The following is an 18,272-nucleotide window of genomic DNA, read 5'->3' as shown; positions in this document are numbered from 1 at the left end:
ACGAATTAGCAGGAATGTTGGAGCAGTCTGCAGCTCCTGGTCTCACACTACACGACACAGAAATCAAGTTCCTGCTCTACGCAGACGACCTGGTCCTGCTGTCGCCCACAGAACAGGGGCTGCAGCAGAGCCTGGCACTGCTGGAGCAGGACTGTCAGACCTGGGCACTGCCAGCCCATCTGGACCCAGAACAGCAGAACCTGGCACTGCTGGAGCAGGACTGTCAGACCTGGGCACTGCCAGCCCATCTGGACCCAGAACAGCAGAACCTGGCACTGCTGGAGCAGGACTGTCAGACCTGGGCACTGCCAGCCCATCTGGACCCAGAACAGCAGAACCTGGCACTGCTGGAGCAGGCCTGTCAGACCTGGGCACTGCCAGCCCATCTGGACCCAGAACAGCAGAACCTGGCACAGGCAGACCTGGCTGTCCAGAGAGGACAGGCTCAGTGACCACAGCCTGGACACACACACTGGACACAGGCAGACCTGGCTGTCCAGAGAGGACAGGCTCAGAGACGCAGCCTGGACACACACACTGGACACAGGCAGACCTGGCTCTCCAGAGAGGACAGGCTCGGTGACCACAGCCTGGACACACACACTGGACACAGGCAGACCTGGCTGTCCAGAGAGGACAGGCTCAGAGACGCAGCCTGGACACACACACTGGACACAGGCAGACCTGGCTGTCCAGAGAGGACAGGCTGTGCTCCCACTGCCAGCAGGGAGAAATAGAGACAGAGGTGCACTTCCTACTGCACTTGGACAGATACTCTGGGATTAGAGAAACAGTCTTCCCTAAACTCAGAAATCTAGTCCCAGAGTTCCCACACCTGCCAGAATCACAACGGGTCCCAATCCTACTGGGAGAGGGAGGAGGGAACTCAGTTGATCTGGCAGCCCAGTATGTGATCTCCTGTCCCAGCCTGAGGAACAGTGAGTCTGTCTCCCAGAAATGCCCCATGTGTCTATATGTAAATATTTTACGATTGTGTCTTTACTGTAAATGTCTGGATATTTTTTGTTTTATGTTAATTGTATGTTGTGCTTTGGTAACACTGACTGTACTCATTGGTCATTTAAGGACCTTGAGTTGAGAGAGAGTTAGAGACACACAGAGACACTGGGGTCAGACTGAGACGTGCTGTCAGTACAGACCCTGGAGAGTGAGAGAGAGACACTGGGGTCAGACTGAGACGTGCTGTCAGTACAGACCCTGGAGAGAGAGAGACACTGGGGTCAGACTGAGACATGCTGTCAGTACAGACCCTGGAGAGAGAGAGAGAGACACTGGGGTCAGACTGAGACGTGCTGTCAGTACAGACCCTGGAGAGAGAGAGAGAGACACTGGGGTCAGACTGAGACGTGCTGTCAGTACAGACCCTGGAGAGAGAGAGACACTGGGGTCAGACTGAGACGTGCTGTCAGTACAGACCCTGGAGAGAGAGAGAGAGACACTGGGGTCAGACTGAGACGTGCTGTCAGTACAGACCCTGGAGAGAGAGAGAGAGACACTGGGGTCAGACTGAGACGTGCTGTCAGTACAGACCCTGGAGAGAGAGAGAGACACTGGGGTCAGACTGAGACGTGCTGTCAGTACAGACCCTGGAGAGAGAGAGAGAGACACTGGGGTCAGACTGAGACGTGCTGTCAGTACAGACCCTGGAGAGAGAGAGACACTGGGGTCAGACTGAGACGTGCTGTCAGTACAGACCCTGGAGAGAGAGAGAGACACACTGGGGTCAGACTGAGACGTGCTGTCAGTACAGACCCTGGAGAGAGAGAGAGAGACACTGGGGTCAGACTGAGACGTGCTGTCAGTACAGACCCTGGAGAGAGAGACAGAGACACTGGGGTCAGACTGAGACGTGCTGTCAGTACAGACCCTGGAGAGAGAGAGAGAGACACTGGGGTCAGACTGAGACGTGCTGTCAGTACAGACCCTGGAGAGAGAGAGAGACACACTGGGGTCAGACTGAGACGTGCTGTCAGTACAGACCCTGGAGAGAGAGAGAGAGACACTGGGGTCAGACTGAGACGTGCTGTCAGTACAGACCCTGGAGAGAGAGACAGAGACACTGGGGTCAGACTGAGACGTGCTGTCAGTACAGACCCTGGAGAGAGAGAGACACTGGGGTCAGACTGAGACGTGCTGTCAGTACAGACCCTGGAGAGAGAGAGAGAGACACTGGGGTCAGACTGAGACGTGCTGTCAGTACAGACCCTGGAGAGAGAGACAGAGACACAGGGTCAGACTGAGACGTGCTGTCAGTACAGACCCTGGAGAGAGAGAGAGACACTGGGGTCAGACTGAGACGTGCTGTCAGTACAGACCCTGGAGAGAGAGAGAGAGACACTGGGGTCAGACTGAGACCTGCTGTCAGTACAGACCCTGGAGAGTGAGAGAGAGACACTGGGGTCAGACTGAGACGTGCTGTCAGTACAGACCCTGGAGAGAGAGAGAGACACTGGGGTCAGACTGAGACGTGCTGTCAGTACAGACCCTGGAGAGAGAGACAGAGACACTGGGGTCAGACTGAGATGTGCTGTCAGTACAGACCCTGGAGAGAGAGAGACACTGGGGTCAGACTGAGACGTGCTGTCAGTACAGACCCTGGAGAGAGAGAGAGAGAGACACTGGGGTCAGACTGAGACGTGCTGTCAGTACAGACCCTGGCGAGAGAGACAGAGAGAGACACTGGGGTCAGACTGAGACGTGCTGTCAGTACAGACCCTGGAGAGAGAGAGAGAGACACTGGGGTCAGACTGAGACGTGCTGTCAGTACAGACCCTGGAGAGAGAGAGACACTGGGGTCAGACTGAGACGTGCTGTCAGTACAGACCCTGGAGAGAGAGAGACACTGGGGTCAGACTGAGACGTGCTGTCAGTACAGACCCTGGAGAGAGAGAGAGAGACACACTGGGGTCAGACTGAGACATGCTGTCAGTACAGACCCTGGAGAGAGAGAGAGAGACACTGGGGTCAGACTGAGACGTGCTGTCAGTACAGACCCTGGAGAGAGAGAGAGACACTGGGGTCAGACTGAGACGTGCTGTCAGTACAGACCCTGGAGAGAGAGAGATGGAGAGGGGGTCAGTACTGATGGACAGAGAAATCGAGATATCAGGACTCTTATTTTTCCTCTCCCCTCCTCCTGTCCCTCTCAGTTCCTCTCCTTTCCTCCGCGGAGCTGTGTCGGGTGTAAATACGAGTGGTTCGGTCGGGATCCGGTTCCTGAATTCTCCTTGTTGTTTTTGTGTTTTCCTCTGTGGGTGTGGCGTGACTGTGTGTGGAGCCTGATTCTAACGCGTGTTACTGTGACTGCGGGTATCTGTCTGGGGGGTCGCTGGGTGTGGGTTTGTTTTACTGGTGTGGGCTGGACAGCGGGATTCTGGGGGGGAGGGGGGTCTGGGGTGTATTTCGGTCTCGTGGATGGAGAATTGACCTTCCCTGTGGTCAGTCCCGCCTGCGGACACCAGCGGGCGCCCTGGGCCCTGCTGGGGAGACTGTCCCCTGTCTTGCCTGCTGGTGGCGTCAGAGGTGTGAGTCCCAGGGTGCAGTGGGCAGCTGTTGGAATAGGCCAGTGAGCTCGACAAACCCAGTTCCATATAGCGTACGCAGTGTTGTGTGTCTGTAGTGTAACAGCTCTTACACAGACACGCTGTCTCACCCTCACTCTAACACACACAGTGATCACAGCAGAGACACGCTGTCTCACCCTCACTCTAACACACAGCACTGATCACAGCAGAGACACTGTCTCACCCTCTAACACACACAGTGATCACAGCAGACACACGCTGTCTCACCCTCACTGTAACACACAGCACTGATCACAGCAGACACACTGTCTCACCCTCACTCTAACACACACACTGATCACAGCAGACACGCTGTCTCACCCTCACTGTAACACACAGCACTGATCACAGCAGACACACTGTCTCACCCTCACTCTAACACACACACTGATCACAGCAGACACGCTGTCTCACCCTCACTGTAACACACAGCACTGATCACAGCAGAGACACTGTCTCACCCTCTAACACACACAGTGATCACAGCAGAGACACGCTGTCTCACCCTCACTCTAACACACAGCACTGATCACAGCAGAGACACTGTCTCACCCTCTAACACACACAGTGATCACAGCAGACACACGCTGTCTCACCCTCACTGTAACACACAGCACTGATCACAGCAGACACACTGTCTCACCCTCACTCTAACACACACACTGATCACAGCAGACACACTGTCTCACCCTCACTCTAACACACACACTGATCACAGCAGACACGCTGTCTCACCCTCACTGTAACACACAGCACTGATCACAGCAGACACACTGTCTCACCCTCACTCTAACACACACAGTGATCACAGCAGACACGCTGTCTCACCCTCACTGTAACACACAGCACTGATCACAGCAGAGACACGCTGTCTCACCCTCACTCTAACGCACAGCACTGATCACAGCAGAGACACGCTGTCTCACACTCAGTTTAACACACACACTGATCCCAGCAGACACTGTCTCACACTCAGTTTAACACACACACTGATCACAGCAGAGACACGCTGTCTCACACTCAGTTTAACACACACACTGATCCCAGCAGAGACACTGTCTCACACTCAGTTTAACACACAGCACTGATCCCAGCAGACACACTGTCTCGCACTCAGTTTAACACACACTGATCACAGCAGAGACACTGTCTCACACTCAGTTTAACACACACACACTGATCCCAGCAGAGACACTGTCTCACACTCAGTTTAACACACAGCACTGATCCCAGCAGACACACCGTCTCACACTCAGTTTAACACACACACTGATCCCAGCAGACATGCCTTTTCAGATTCAGGGGAGACATTAGTGACACCTGCAAGGAAATTCATTTTCAATAAAATGTATTCTCCATTATGTAGCTGGGAATGTTCTGAAAATTGATATTTTTTATTAAAAAGGGACTTGAATTTAGCTGCTTTTTTGCATTGGGATTTTACTTTTTGTTATGTTTTGTGCACCAGGATGTAAAAATTGCCTCTTGGGGATGTATTCCAAAATATTAATACTGAAATATTAAAGGAAAATGTTAAAGAATTGAATAGAAAAAAGTTTAACAAAAGTCTATATATGGGTATGTTATACAAAATAAAATATATACTGTATATTAAATAAACTCATGTAATTGTGAATTTCAAACATTAGCTTGTCAGTTGTGTTGTTTCCTACTATGTTCAGGGTTAGACTGTAATCTACAAGTACTACATTAACACTACACTGAGAGCGAGAGGGGTTAATACAGACACACTGACTGGACACTCCAGTACATTAACACTGCACTGAGAGAGAGAGGGGTTAATACAGACACACTGACTGGACACTCCAGTACATTAACACTACACTGAGAGCGAGAGGGGTTAATACAGACACACTGACTGGACACTCCAGTACATTAACACTACACTGAGAGAGAGAGAGGGGTTAATACAGACACACTGACTGGACACTCCAGGACATTAACACTGCACTGAGAGAGAGGGGTTAATACACACACACTGACTGGACACTCCAGTACATTAACACTGCACTGAGAGAGAGGGGTTAATACACACACACTGACTGGACACTCCAGTACATTAACACTACACTGAGAGAGAGAGAGGGGTTAATACAGACACACTGACTGGACACTCCAGGACATTAACACTGCACTGAGAGAGAGGGGTTAATACAGACACACTGACTGGACACTCCAGTACATTAACACTGCACTGAGAGAGAGGGGTTAATACAGACACACTGACTGGACACTCCAGTACATCAGCACTGCACTGAGAGAGAGAGGGGTTAATACAGACACACTGACTGGACACTCCAGTACATGAACACTGCACTGAGAGAGAGAGGGGTTAATACAGACACACTGACTGGACACTCCAGTACATGAACACTGCACTGAGAGAGAGAGGGGTTAATACAGACACACTGACTGGACACTCCAGTACATTAACACTGCACTGAGAGAGAGGGGTTAATACACACACACTGACTGGACACTCCAGTACATTAACACTGCACTGAGAGAGAGGGGGGTTCATACAGACACACTGACTGGACACTCCAGTACATCAACACTGCACTGAGAGAGAGAGGGGTTAATACACACACACTGACTGGACACTCCAGGACATTAACACTGCACTGAGAGAGAGGGGTTAATACACACACACTGACTGGACACTCCAGTACATTAACACTGCACTGAGAGAGAGGGGTTAATACACACACACTGACTGGACACTCCAGTACATTAACACTACACTGAGAGAGAGAGAGGGGTTAATACAGACACACTGACTGGACACTCCAGGACATTAACACTGCACTGAGAGAGAGGGGTTAATACAGACACACTGACTGGACACTCCAGTACATTAACACTGCACTGAGAGAGAGGGGTTAATACAGACACACTGACTGGACACTCCAGTACATCAGCACTGCACTGAGAGAGAGAGGGGTTAATACAGACACACTGACTGGACACTCCAGTACATGAACACTGCACTGAGAGAGAGAGGGGTTAATACAGACACACTGACTGGACACTCCAGTACATGAACACTGCACTGAGAGAGAGAGGGGTTAATACAGACACACTGACTGGACACTCCAGTACATTAACACTGCACTGAGAGAGAGGGGTTAATACACACACACTGACTGGACACTCCAGTACATTAACACTGCACTGAGAGAGAGGGGGGTTCATACAGACACACTGACTGGACACTCCAGTACATCAACACTGCACTGAGAGAGAGAGGGGTTAATACACACACACTGACTGGACACTCCAGTACATTAACACTGCACTGAGAGAGAGTGTCTTTAAACATTTTTCCAGTAAATGTAATTTTCTTTCACAACACAGGACAATACCACAGTGCTGACAGTGTGTTTGTTTTACTTTGTGAGAGAATGTTTACTGAACACGTGTTTCTCAAACAGACCTGACAATGTGACAAAATCAACATACTCAACTGGTTCTGGTGGTAACAGTTATACACTGATTATAATCCCAGTTCATAACTAATCCAGCTCCCAGTCCAGTCCAGCCTGGAGAGTCTCAGACTGCTCTGTCAGTGTCAGTGGAGTCTGATTATAATCCCAGTGAAGAACTAATCCAGCTCCCAGTCCAGTCAGTCCAGTCCAGCCTGGAGAGTCTCAGACTGCTCTGTCAGTGTCAGTGGAGTCTGATTATAATCCCAGTTCAGAACTCATCCAGCTCCCAGTCCAGTCAGTCCAGTCCAGCCTGGAGAGTCTCAGACTGCTCTGTCAGTGTCAGTGGAGTCTGATTATAATCCCAGTTCAGAACTAATCCAGCTCCCAGTCCAGTCAGTCCAGTCCAGCCTGGAGAGTCTCAGACTGCTCTGTCAGTGTCAGTGGAGTCTGATTATACTCCCAGTTCAGAACTCATCCAGCTCCCAGTCCAGTCAGGCCAGTCCAGCCTGGAGAGTCTGATTATAACCTCAGTTAATGACTAGTGCAGGTCACTGTAAAGTCAGTCCTGTATTGTAGGTTCTCAGGGAGGGTTGCTGGTCAGTGGGTCTGGTGATGAGCACACATCAGCACTGTAGGTGCTGACTAGTGGCTTCGATTCTGAATGAAGCCACAGTCACATGTCCTTCACTCACACAGAGTCACAAGAACTCGCCTGCGCATATATAAACCCACAGAGAGGGCTCAGGCTCAGGCAAGTCATGATGGACAGCAGGCAGTGTCACTTTGAAGCTAACTCTGCTTCGCACATAGAGAGGGGTTAATACAGACACACTGGACACTCCAGTACATTAACACTGCACTGAGAGAGAGAGAGGGGTTAATACACACACACTGACTGGACACTCCAGTACATTAACACTGCACTGAGAGAGAGAGGGGTTAATACACACACACTGACTGGACACTCCAGTACATTAACACTGCACTGAGAGAGAGGGGTTAATACACACACACTGACTGGACACTCCAGTACATTAACACTGCACTGAGAGAGAGAGGGGTTAATACAGACACACTGGACACTCCAGTACATTAACACTGCACTGAGAGAGAGAGGGGTTAATACAGACACACTGACTGGACACTCCAGTACATTAACACTGCACTGAGAGAGAGAGAGGGGTTAATACACACACACTGACTGGACACTCCAGTACATTAACACTGCACTGAGAGAGAGGAGTGATTACAATCTTTAATTTAGTGTTCAGTTCTACCTGTCAGACCAGTTTTTCACTGTGGAAAGGTGTTGCTTTTAACTGACTCCACATTCCTGAGAGGGAGAGAGAGAGAGAGACAGGGAGAGGGAGGGAGAAGGAGAGAGGGACAGGCAGGGAGAGTTAGAGAGAAACTCAGTGCAGTAAGAGAAACAGGGAGGAGAGAGAGAGAGACAGGGAGGGAGAGTCAGTGAGAGAGGAGGGAGTGGAGATCTGGAGATACTGTCGTTAACCAGCGCAGCAGACGGGTGAGACAGACACACAGCTCTCTCGCACTCCCGGGAAACGATCAGCTGCACTGTGAAGGACGTCGTGCCGAGAGCAGTTTCAGCATGTCCAGCTACCTGTACTACCTGCTGCCCGCTGTAGGGGGCTACACCCTCACCTCCCTCTTCCTGCTGAGGAACCCCCAGTACCTGCACAGGAGGAAGACCACAGCCTTCTACAGCACCCACATCTCTCACCGCGGAGGTAGGAGGGACTGACCCCTGACCCCTGACCCCTGACACACTGACACACTGACACACAGCTCTCTACAGCACCCACATCTCTCACCACGGAGGTAGGAGGGACTGACCCCTGACCCCTGACCCCTGACACACTGACACACTGACACACAACCCTCTACAGCACCCACATCTCTCACCACGGAGGTAGGAGGGACTGACCCCTGACCCCTGACACACTGACACACTGACACACAACCCTCTACAGCACCCACATCTCTCACCGCGGAGGTAGGAGGGACTGACCCCTGACCCCTGACCCCTGACACACTGACACACTGACACACAACCCTCTACAGCACCCACATCTCTCACCGCGGAGGTAGGAGGGACTGACCCCTGACCCCTGACCCCTAACACACTGACACACTGACACACAGCTCTCTACAGCACCCACATCTCTCACCGCGGAGGTAGGAGGGACTGACCCCTGACACACTGACACACTGACACACTGACACACAGCTCTCTACAGCACCCACATCTCTCACCACGGAGGTAGGAGGGACTGACCCCTGACCCCTGACACACTGACACACTGACACACAGCTCTCTACAGCACCCACATCTCTCACCACGGAGGTAGGAGGGACTGACCCCTGACCCCTGACCCTGACCCCTGACCCCTGATACACAACCCTCTACAGCACCCACATCTCTCACCGCGGAGGTAGGAGGGACTGACCCCTGACCCCTGACCCCTGACACACTGACACACTGACACACAGCTCTCTACAGCACCCACATCTCTCACCACGGAGGTAGGAGGGATTGACCCCTGACCCCTGACCCCTGACACACAACCCTCTACAGCACCCACATCTCTCACCGCGGAGGTAGGAGGGACTGACCCCTGACCCCTGACCCCTGACACACTGACACACTGACACACAACCCTCTACAGCACCCACATCTCTCACCACGGAGGTAGGAGGGACTGACCCCTGACCCCTGACACACTGACACACTGACCACACACCTCTCACTGCAGACACACTGACACAAAGCCCTCTACAGCACACACACACACCTCACTGCTCAGACACACTGACACAAAGCCCTCTACAGCACACACACACCTCTCACTGCTGAGACACACTGACACAAAGCCCTCTACAGCACACACACACACACCTGTCACTGCTGAGACACACTGACACACAGCCCTCTACAGCACACACACACACCTGTCACTGCTGAGACACACTGACACACAGCCCTCTACAGCACACACACACACACCTGTCACTGCTGAGACACACTGACACACAGCCCTCTACAGCACACACACACACACCTGTCACTGCTGAGACACACTGACACACAGCCCTCTACAGCACACACACACCTGTCACTGCTGAGACACACTGACACACAGCCCTCTACAGCACACACACACACACCTGTCACTGCTGAGACACACTGACACACAGCCCTCTACAGCACACACACACACCTGTCACTGCTGAGACACACTGACACACAGCCCTCTACAGCACACACACACACCTCTCACTGCTGAGACACACTGACACACAGCCCTCAACAGCACACACACACACACCTCTCACTACTGAGACACACTGACACACAGCCCTCTACAGCACACACACACACCTGTCACTGCTGAGACACACTGACACACAGCCCTCTACAGCACACACACACACCTGTCACTGCTGAGACACACTGACACACAGCCCTCTACAGCACACACACACACACCTGTCACTGCTGAGACACACTGACACACAGCCCTCTACAGCACACACACACACACCTGTCACTGCTGAGACACACTGACACACAGCCCTCTACAGCACACACACACACCTGTCACTGCTGAGACACACTGACACACAGCCCTCTACAGCACACACACACACCTCTCACTGCTGAGACACACTGACACACAGCCCTCAACAGCACACACACACACACCTCTCACTACTGAGACACACTGACACACAGCCCTCTACAGCGCACACACACACACCTGTCACTGCTGAGACACACTGACACACAGCCCTCTACAGCACACACACACACCTCACTGCTCAGACACACTGACACACAGCCCTCTACAGCACACACACACACCTGTCACTGCTGAGACACACTGACACACAGCCCTCTACAGCACACACACACACACCTCTCACTGCTGAGACACACTGACACACAGCCCTCTACAGCACACACACACACACCTGTCACTGCTGAGACACACTGACACACAGCCCTCTACAGCACACACACACCTGTCACTGCTGAGACACACTGACACACAGCCCTCTACAGCACACACACACACACCTGTCACTGCTGAGACACACTGACACACAGCCCTCTACAGCACACACACACCTCTCACTGCTGAGACACACTGACACACAGCCCTCTACAGCACACACACACACCTGTCACTGCTGAGACACACTGACACACAGCCCTCTACAGCACACACACACCTGTCACTGCTGAGACACACTGACACAAAGCCCTCTACAGCACACACACACACACCTGTCACTGCTGAGACACACTGACACACAGCCCTCTACAGCACACACACACACCTCACTGCTGAGACACACTGACACACAGCCCTCTACAGCACACACACACTCTCTCAGTTTAATCAGACAGTTGCTGTCTTTGTGTTCGCAGGGGGTGGAGAGAGAATAGAGAGCACAGTGGAGGCTTTTACCAAGTATGTGAGACTCAGTCACCTTCATTAATATTATCACCACTGCCAACCCCTCTCTCTCAGTGTTACTGGAGTGTCCAGTCAGTATCTGTACTAACCCCCCTCTCTCTCAGTGCAGTGTTAATGTACTGGAGTATCCAGTCAGTGTGTCTGTATTAACCCCTCTCTCTCTCAGTGCAGTGTTAATGTACTGGAGTGTCCAGTCAGTGTGTCTGTATTAACCCCTCTCTCTCTCTCAGTGCAGTGTTAATGTACTGGAGTGTCCAGTCAGTGTGTGTGTATTAACCCCTCTCTCTCAGTGCAGTGTTAATGTACTGGAGTGTCCAGTCAGTGTGTCTGTATTAACCCCCCTCTCTCTCAGTGCAGTGTTAATGTACTGGAGTGTCCAGTCAGTGTGTGTGTATTAACCCCTCTCTCTCTCAGTGCAGTGTTAATGTACTGGAGTGTCCAGTCAGTGTGTGTGTATGAACCCCTCTCTCTCTCAGTGCAGTGTTAATGTACTGGAGTGTCCAGTCAGTGTGTGTATTAACCCCTCTCTCTCTCAGTGCAGTGTTAATGTACTGGAGTGTCCAGTCAGTGTGTGTATTAACCCCTCTCTCTCTCAGTGTAGTGTTAATGTACTGGAGTGTCCAGTCAGTGTGAGTATTGACTTGTCTCTCTCTGTCAATGTCAGTGCTGTTGAGAATGGGACCGAGTTACTGGAGTTAGACTGTCACATGACTAAGGACGGCCGTGTGATTGTGTCACATGATGAAAACCTGCTCAGACAGACGGGGTGTGATGTCAACATCTCTGATTGTAACTTTGAGGTTAGTCACTACCTTCTTCATCATCGTCATTATAGTCTTCATCATCTATCACTGATTTTTAATAAGAACCCTCTCACTGTTACAGGACCTGCCTCTTTACAAGGAGAGACTAGCGGTCACCTTTTATACAGGTGAGTCAGTCAGTGTGTCTCAGGGTTAGTGAGCACAGCAGTCCGTTGTGTCTGACATTTACTGTGTCCAGGTCACTGTGTGTCTCAGTGTATCTAACTGTGTCTCACTGTGTCCAGGTCACTGTGTGTCTCAGTGTATCTAACTGTGTCTCACTGTGTCTTAGTCACTGTGTGTCTCGGTGTATCTAACTGTGTCTCACTGTGTCTTAGTCACTGTGTGTCTCAGTGTATCTAACTGTGTCTCACTGTGTCTAAGTCACTGTGTGTCTCGGTGTATCTAACTGTGTCTCACTGTGTCTTAGTCACTGTGTGTCTCAGTGTATCTGTGTCTCACTGTGTCTTAGTCACTGTGTGTCTCAGTGTATCTAACTGTGTCTCACTGTGTCTTAGTCACTGTGTGTCTCGGTGTATCTAACTGTCTCACTGTGTCTTAGTCACTGTGTGTCTCAGTGTATCTAACTGTGTCTCACTGTGTCTCAGTCACTGTGTGTCTCAGTGTATCTAACTGTCTCACTGTGTCTTAGTCACTGTGTGTCTCAGTGTATCTAACTGTGTCTCACTGTGTCTTAGTCACTGTGTGTCTCGGTGTATCTAACTGTCTCACTGTGTCTTAGTCACTGTGTGTCTCAGTGTATCTAACTGTGTCTCACTGTGTCTTAGTCACTGTGTGTCTCAGTGTATCTAACTGTGTCTCACTGTGTCTTAGTCACTGTGTGTCTCGGTGTATCTAACTGTCTCACTGTGTCTTAGTCACTGTGTGTCTCAGTGTATCTAACTGTGTCTCACTGTGTCTTAGTCACTGTGTGTCTCAGTGTATCTAACTGTGTCTCACTGTGTCTTTGTCACTGTGTGTCTCAGTGTATCTAACTGTCTCACTGTGTCTTAGTCACTGTGTGTCTCGGTGTATCTAACTGTCTCACTGTTTCTTAGTCACTGTGTGTCTCGGTGTATCTAACTGTGTCTCACTGTGTCTTAGTCACTGTGTGTCTCAGTGTATCTAACTGTGTCTCACTGTGTCTTTGTCACTGTGTGTCTCAGTGTATCTAACTGTCTCACTGTGTCTTAGTCACTGTGTGTCTCGGTGTATCTAACTGTCTCACTGTGTCTTAGTCACTGTGTGTCTCAGTGTATCTAACTGTGTCTCACTGTGTCTTAGTCACTGTGTGTCTCAGTGTATCTAACTGTGTCTCACTGTGTCTTAGTCACTGTGTGTCTCAGTGTATCTGTGTCTCACTGTGTCTTAGTCACTGTGTGTCTCAGTGTATCTAACTGTGTCTCACTGTGTCTTAGTCACTGTGTGTCTCGGTGTATCTAACTGTCTCACTGTGTCTTAGTCACTGTGTGTCTCAGTGTATCTAACTGTGTCTCACTGTGTCTCAGTCACTGTGTGTCTCAGTGTATCTAACTGTCTCACTGTGTCTTAGTCACTGTGTGTCTCAGTGTATCTAACTGTGTCTCACTGTGTCTTAGTCACTGTGTGTCTCGGTGTATCTAACTGTCTCACTGTGTCTTAGTCACTGTGTGTCTCGGTGTATCTAACTGTGTCTCACTGTGTCTTAGTCACTGTGTGTCTCAGTGTATCTAACTGTGTCTCACTGTGTCTTAGTCACTGTGTGTCTCGGTGTATCTAACTGTCTCACTGTGTCTTAGTCACTGTGTGTCTCAGTGTATCTAACTGTGTCTCACTGTGTCTTAGTCACTGTGTGTCTCAGTGTATCTAACTGTGTCTCACTGTGTCTTTGTCACTGTGTGTCTCAGTGTATCTAACTGTGTCTCACTGTGTCTTAGTCACTGTGTGTCTCAGTGTATCTAACTGTGTCTCACTGTGTCTTAGTCACTGTGTGTCTCAGTGTATCTAACTGTCTCACTGTGTCTTAGTCACTGTGTGTCTCAGTGTATCTAACTGTGTCTCACTGTGTCTTAGTCACTGTGTGTCTCAGTGTATCTAACTGTGTCTCACTGTGTCTTAGTCACTGTGTGTCTCAGTGTATCTGTGTCTCACTGTGTCTTAGTCACTGTGTGTCTCAGTGTATCAAACTGTGTCTCACTGTGTCTCAGTCACTGTGTGTCTCAGTGTATCTAACTGTGTCTCACTGTGTCTTAGTCACTGTGTGTCTCAGTGTATCTAACTGTGTCTCACTGTGTCTTAGTCACTGTGTGTCTCAGTGTATCTGTGTCTCACTGTGTCTTAGTCACTGTGTGTCTCAGTGTATCTGTATCTCACTGTGTCTTAGTCACTGTGTGTCTCAGTGTATCTAACTGTGTCTCACTGTGTCTTAGTCACTGTGTGTCTCAGTGTATCTAACTGTGTCTCACTGTGTCTTAGTCACTGTGTGTCTCGGTGTATCTAACTGTGTCTCACTGTGTCTTAGTCACTGTGTGTCTCAGTGTATCTGTGTCTCACTGTGTCTTAGTCACTGTGTGTCTCAGTGTATCAAACTGTGTCTCACTGTGTCTCAGTCACTGTGTGTCTCAGTGTATCTAACTGTGTCTCACTGTGTCTTAGTCACTGTGTGTCTCAGTGTATCTAACTGTGTCTCACTGTGTCTTAGTCACTGTGTGTCTCGGTGTATCTAACTGTCTCACTGTGTCTTAGTCACTGTGTGTCTCAGTGTATCTAACTGTGTCTCACTGTGTCTTAGTCACTGTGTGTCTCAGTGTATCTAACTGTGTCTCACTGTGTCTTTGTCACTGTGTGTCTCAGTGTATCTAACTGTGTCTCACTGTGTCTTAGTCACTGTGTGTCTCAGTGTATCTAACTGTGTCTCACTGTGTCTTAGTCACTGTGTGTCTCAGTGTATCTAACTGTCTCACTGTGTCTTAGTCACTGTGTGTCTCAGTGTATCTAACTGTGTCTCACTGTGTCTTAGTCACTGTGTGTCTCAGTGTATCTAACTGTGTCTCACTGTGTCTTAGTCACTGTGTGTCTCAGTGTATCTGTGTCTCACTGTGTCTCAGTCACTGTGTGTCTCAGTGTATCAAACTGTGTCTCACTGTGTCTCAGTCACTGTGTGTCTCAGTGTATCTAACTGTGTCTCACTGTGTCTTAGTCACTGTGTGTCTCAGTGTATCTAACTGTGTCTCACTGTGTCTTAGTCACTGTGTGTCTCAGTGTATCTGTGTCTCACTGTGTCTTAGTCACTGTGTGTCTCAGTGTATCTGTGTCTCACTGTGTCTTAGTCACTGTGTGTCTCAGTGTATCTAACTGTGTCTCACTGTGTCTTAGTCACTGTGTGTCTCGGTGTATCTAACTGTCTCACTGTGTCTTAGTCACTGTGTGTCTCAGTGTATCTAACTGTGTCTCACTGTGTCTCAGTCACTGTGTGTCTCAGTGTATCTAACTGTCTCACTGTGTCTTAGTCACTGTGTGTCTCAGTGTATCTAACTGTGTCTCACTGTGTCTTAGTCACTGTGTGTCTCGGTGTATCTAACTGTCTCACTGTGTCTTAGTCACTGTGTGTCTCAGTGTATCTAACTGTGTCTCACTGTGTCTTAGTCACTGTGTGTCTCAGTGTATCTAACTGTGTCTCACTGTGTCTTAGTCACTGTGTGTCTCGGTGTATCTAACTGTCTCACTGTGTCTTAGTCACTGTGTGTCTCGGTGTATCTAACTGTGTCTCACTGTGTCTTAGTCACTGTGTGTCTCAGTGTATCTAACTGTGTCTCACTGTGTCTTTGTCACTGTGTGTCTCAGTGTATCTAACTGTCTCACTGTGTCTTAGTCACTGTGTGTCTCGGTGTATCTAACTGTCTCACTGTGTCTTAGTCACTGTGTGTCTCAGTGTATCTAACTGTGTCTCACTGTGTCTTAGTCACTGTGTGTCTCAGTGTATCTAACTGTGTCTCACTGTGTCTTAGTCACTGTGTGTCTCAGTGTATCTAACTGTGTCTCACTGTGTCTTAGTCACTGTGTGTCTCAGTGTATCTGTGTCTCACTGTGTCTTAGTCACTGTGTGTCTCAGTGTATCTAACTGTGTCTCACTGTGTCTCAGTCACTGTGTGTCTCAGTGTATCTAACTGTCTCACTGTGTCTTAGTCACTGTGTGTCTCAGTGTATCTAACTGTGTCTCACTGTGTCTCAGTCACTGTGTGTCTCAGTGTATCTAACTGTCTCACTGTGTCTTAGTCACTGTGTGTCTCAGTGTATCTAACTGTGTCTCACTGTGTCTTAGTCACTGTGTGTCTCGGTGTATCTAACTGTCTCACTGTGTCTTAGTCACTGTGTGTCTCGGTGTATCTAACTGTGTCTCACTGTGTCTTAGTCACTGTGTGTCTCAGTGTATCTAACTGTGTCTCACTGTGTCTTAGTCACTGTGTGTCTCGGTGTATCTAACTGTCTCACTGTGTCTTAGTCACTGTGTGTCTCAGTGTATCTAACTGTGTCTCACTGTGTCTTAGTCACTGTGTGTCTCAGTGTATCTAACTGTGTCTCACTGTGTCTTTGTCACTGTGTGTCTCAGTGTATCTAACTGTGTCTCACTGTGTCTTAGTCACTGTGTGTCTCAGTGTATCTAACTGTGTCTCACTGTGTCTTAGTCACTGTGTGTCTCAGTGTATCTAACTGTCTCACTGTGTCTTAGTCACTGTGTGTCTCAGTGTATCTAACTGTGTCTCACTGTGTCTTAGTCACTGTGTGTCTCAGTGTATCTAACTGTGTCTCACTGTGTCTTAGTCACTGTGTGTCTCAGTGTATCTAACTGTGTCTCACTGTGTCTTAGTCACTGTGTGTCTCAGTGTATCTGTGTCTCACTGTGTCTTAGTCACTGTGTGTCTCAGTGTATCAAACTGTGTCTCACTGTGTCTCAGTCACTGTGTGTCTCAGTGTATCTAACTGTGTCTCACTGTGTCTTAGTCACTGTGTGTCTCAGTGTATCTAACTGTGTCTCACTGTGTCTTAGTCACTGTGTGTCTCAGTGTATCTGTGTCTCACTGTGTCTTAGTCACTGTGTGTCTCAGTGTATCTGTGTCTCACTGTGTCTTAGTCACTGTGTGTCTCAGTGTATCTAACTGTGTCTCACTGTGTCTTAGTCACTGTGTGTCTCAGTGTATCTAACTGTGTCTCACTGTGTCTTAGTCACTGTGTGTCTCGGTGTATCTAACTGTGTCTCACCGTGTCTTAGTCACTGTGTGTCTCAGTGTATCTAACTGTGTCTCACTGTGTCTAAGTCACTGTGTGTCTCAGTGTATCTAACTGTGTCTCACTGTGTCTTAGTCACTGTGTGTCTCGGTGTATCTAACTGTGTCTCACTGTGTCTAAGTCACTGTGTGTCTCGGTGTATCTAACTGTGTCTCACTGTGTCTTAGTCACTGTGTGTCTCAGTGTATCTGTGTCTCACTGTGTCTTAGTCACTGTGTGTCTCAGTGTATCTAACTGTCTCACTGTGTCTAAGTCACTGTGTGTCTCAGTGTATCTAACTGTGTCTCACTGTGTCTTAGTCACTGTGTGTCTCAGTGTATCTAACTGTGTCTCACTGTGTCTTAGTCACTGTGTGTCTCAGTGTATCTAACTGTCTCACTGTGTCTTAGTCACTGTGTGTCTCAGTGTATCTAACTGTGTCTCACTGTGTCTTAGTCACTGTGTGTCTCGGTGTATCTGTGTTTCACTGTGTCTTAGTCACTGTGTGTCTCAGTGTATCTAACTGTGTCTCACTGTGTCTTAGTCACTGTGTGTCTCAGTGTATCTACCTGTCTCACTGTGTCTTAGTCACTGTGTGTCTCAGTGTATCTAACTGTGTCTCACTGTGTCTTAGTCACTGTGTGTCTCAGTGTATCTAACTGTGTCTCACTGTGTCTTAGTCACTGTGTG

General features: G+C 49.4%; 1 protein-coding gene across 1 annotated transcript in view; it reads left to right on the top strand.

Moving 5' to 3' along the window:
* Nucleotides 1-8,528: 8,528 nt before the first annotated feature.
* The window catches only part of LOC148834056 (lysophospholipase D GDPD1-like), a 28,527-nt gene continuing 18,783 nt past the window's right edge, over nt 8,529-18,272 (top strand). Inside the window, exons 1-4 of the mRNA XM_088915326.1 lie at nt 8,529-8,781; nt 11,487-11,529; nt 12,200-12,335; nt 12,421-12,466. Coding sequence (XP_088771452.1) covers nt 8,643-8,781; nt 11,487-11,529; nt 12,200-12,335; nt 12,421-12,466 — 364 coding nt within the window. The 5' untranslated portion in view covers nt 8,529-8,642. The remainder of the gene's footprint in view (nt 8,782-11,486; nt 11,530-12,199; nt 12,336-12,420; nt 12,467-18,272) is intronic.

This window comes from Atractosteus spatula, chromosome 5 (genome assembly GCF_055471065.1).
Source record: "Atractosteus spatula isolate fAtrSpa1 chromosome 5, fAtrSpa1.hap1, whole genome shotgun sequence".
NCBI classification, from domain to species: domain Eukaryota; kingdom Metazoa; phylum Chordata; class Actinopteri; order Semionotiformes; family Lepisosteidae; genus Atractosteus; species Atractosteus spatula.
This window is presented reverse-complemented; position numbering and strand designations above follow the sequence as displayed.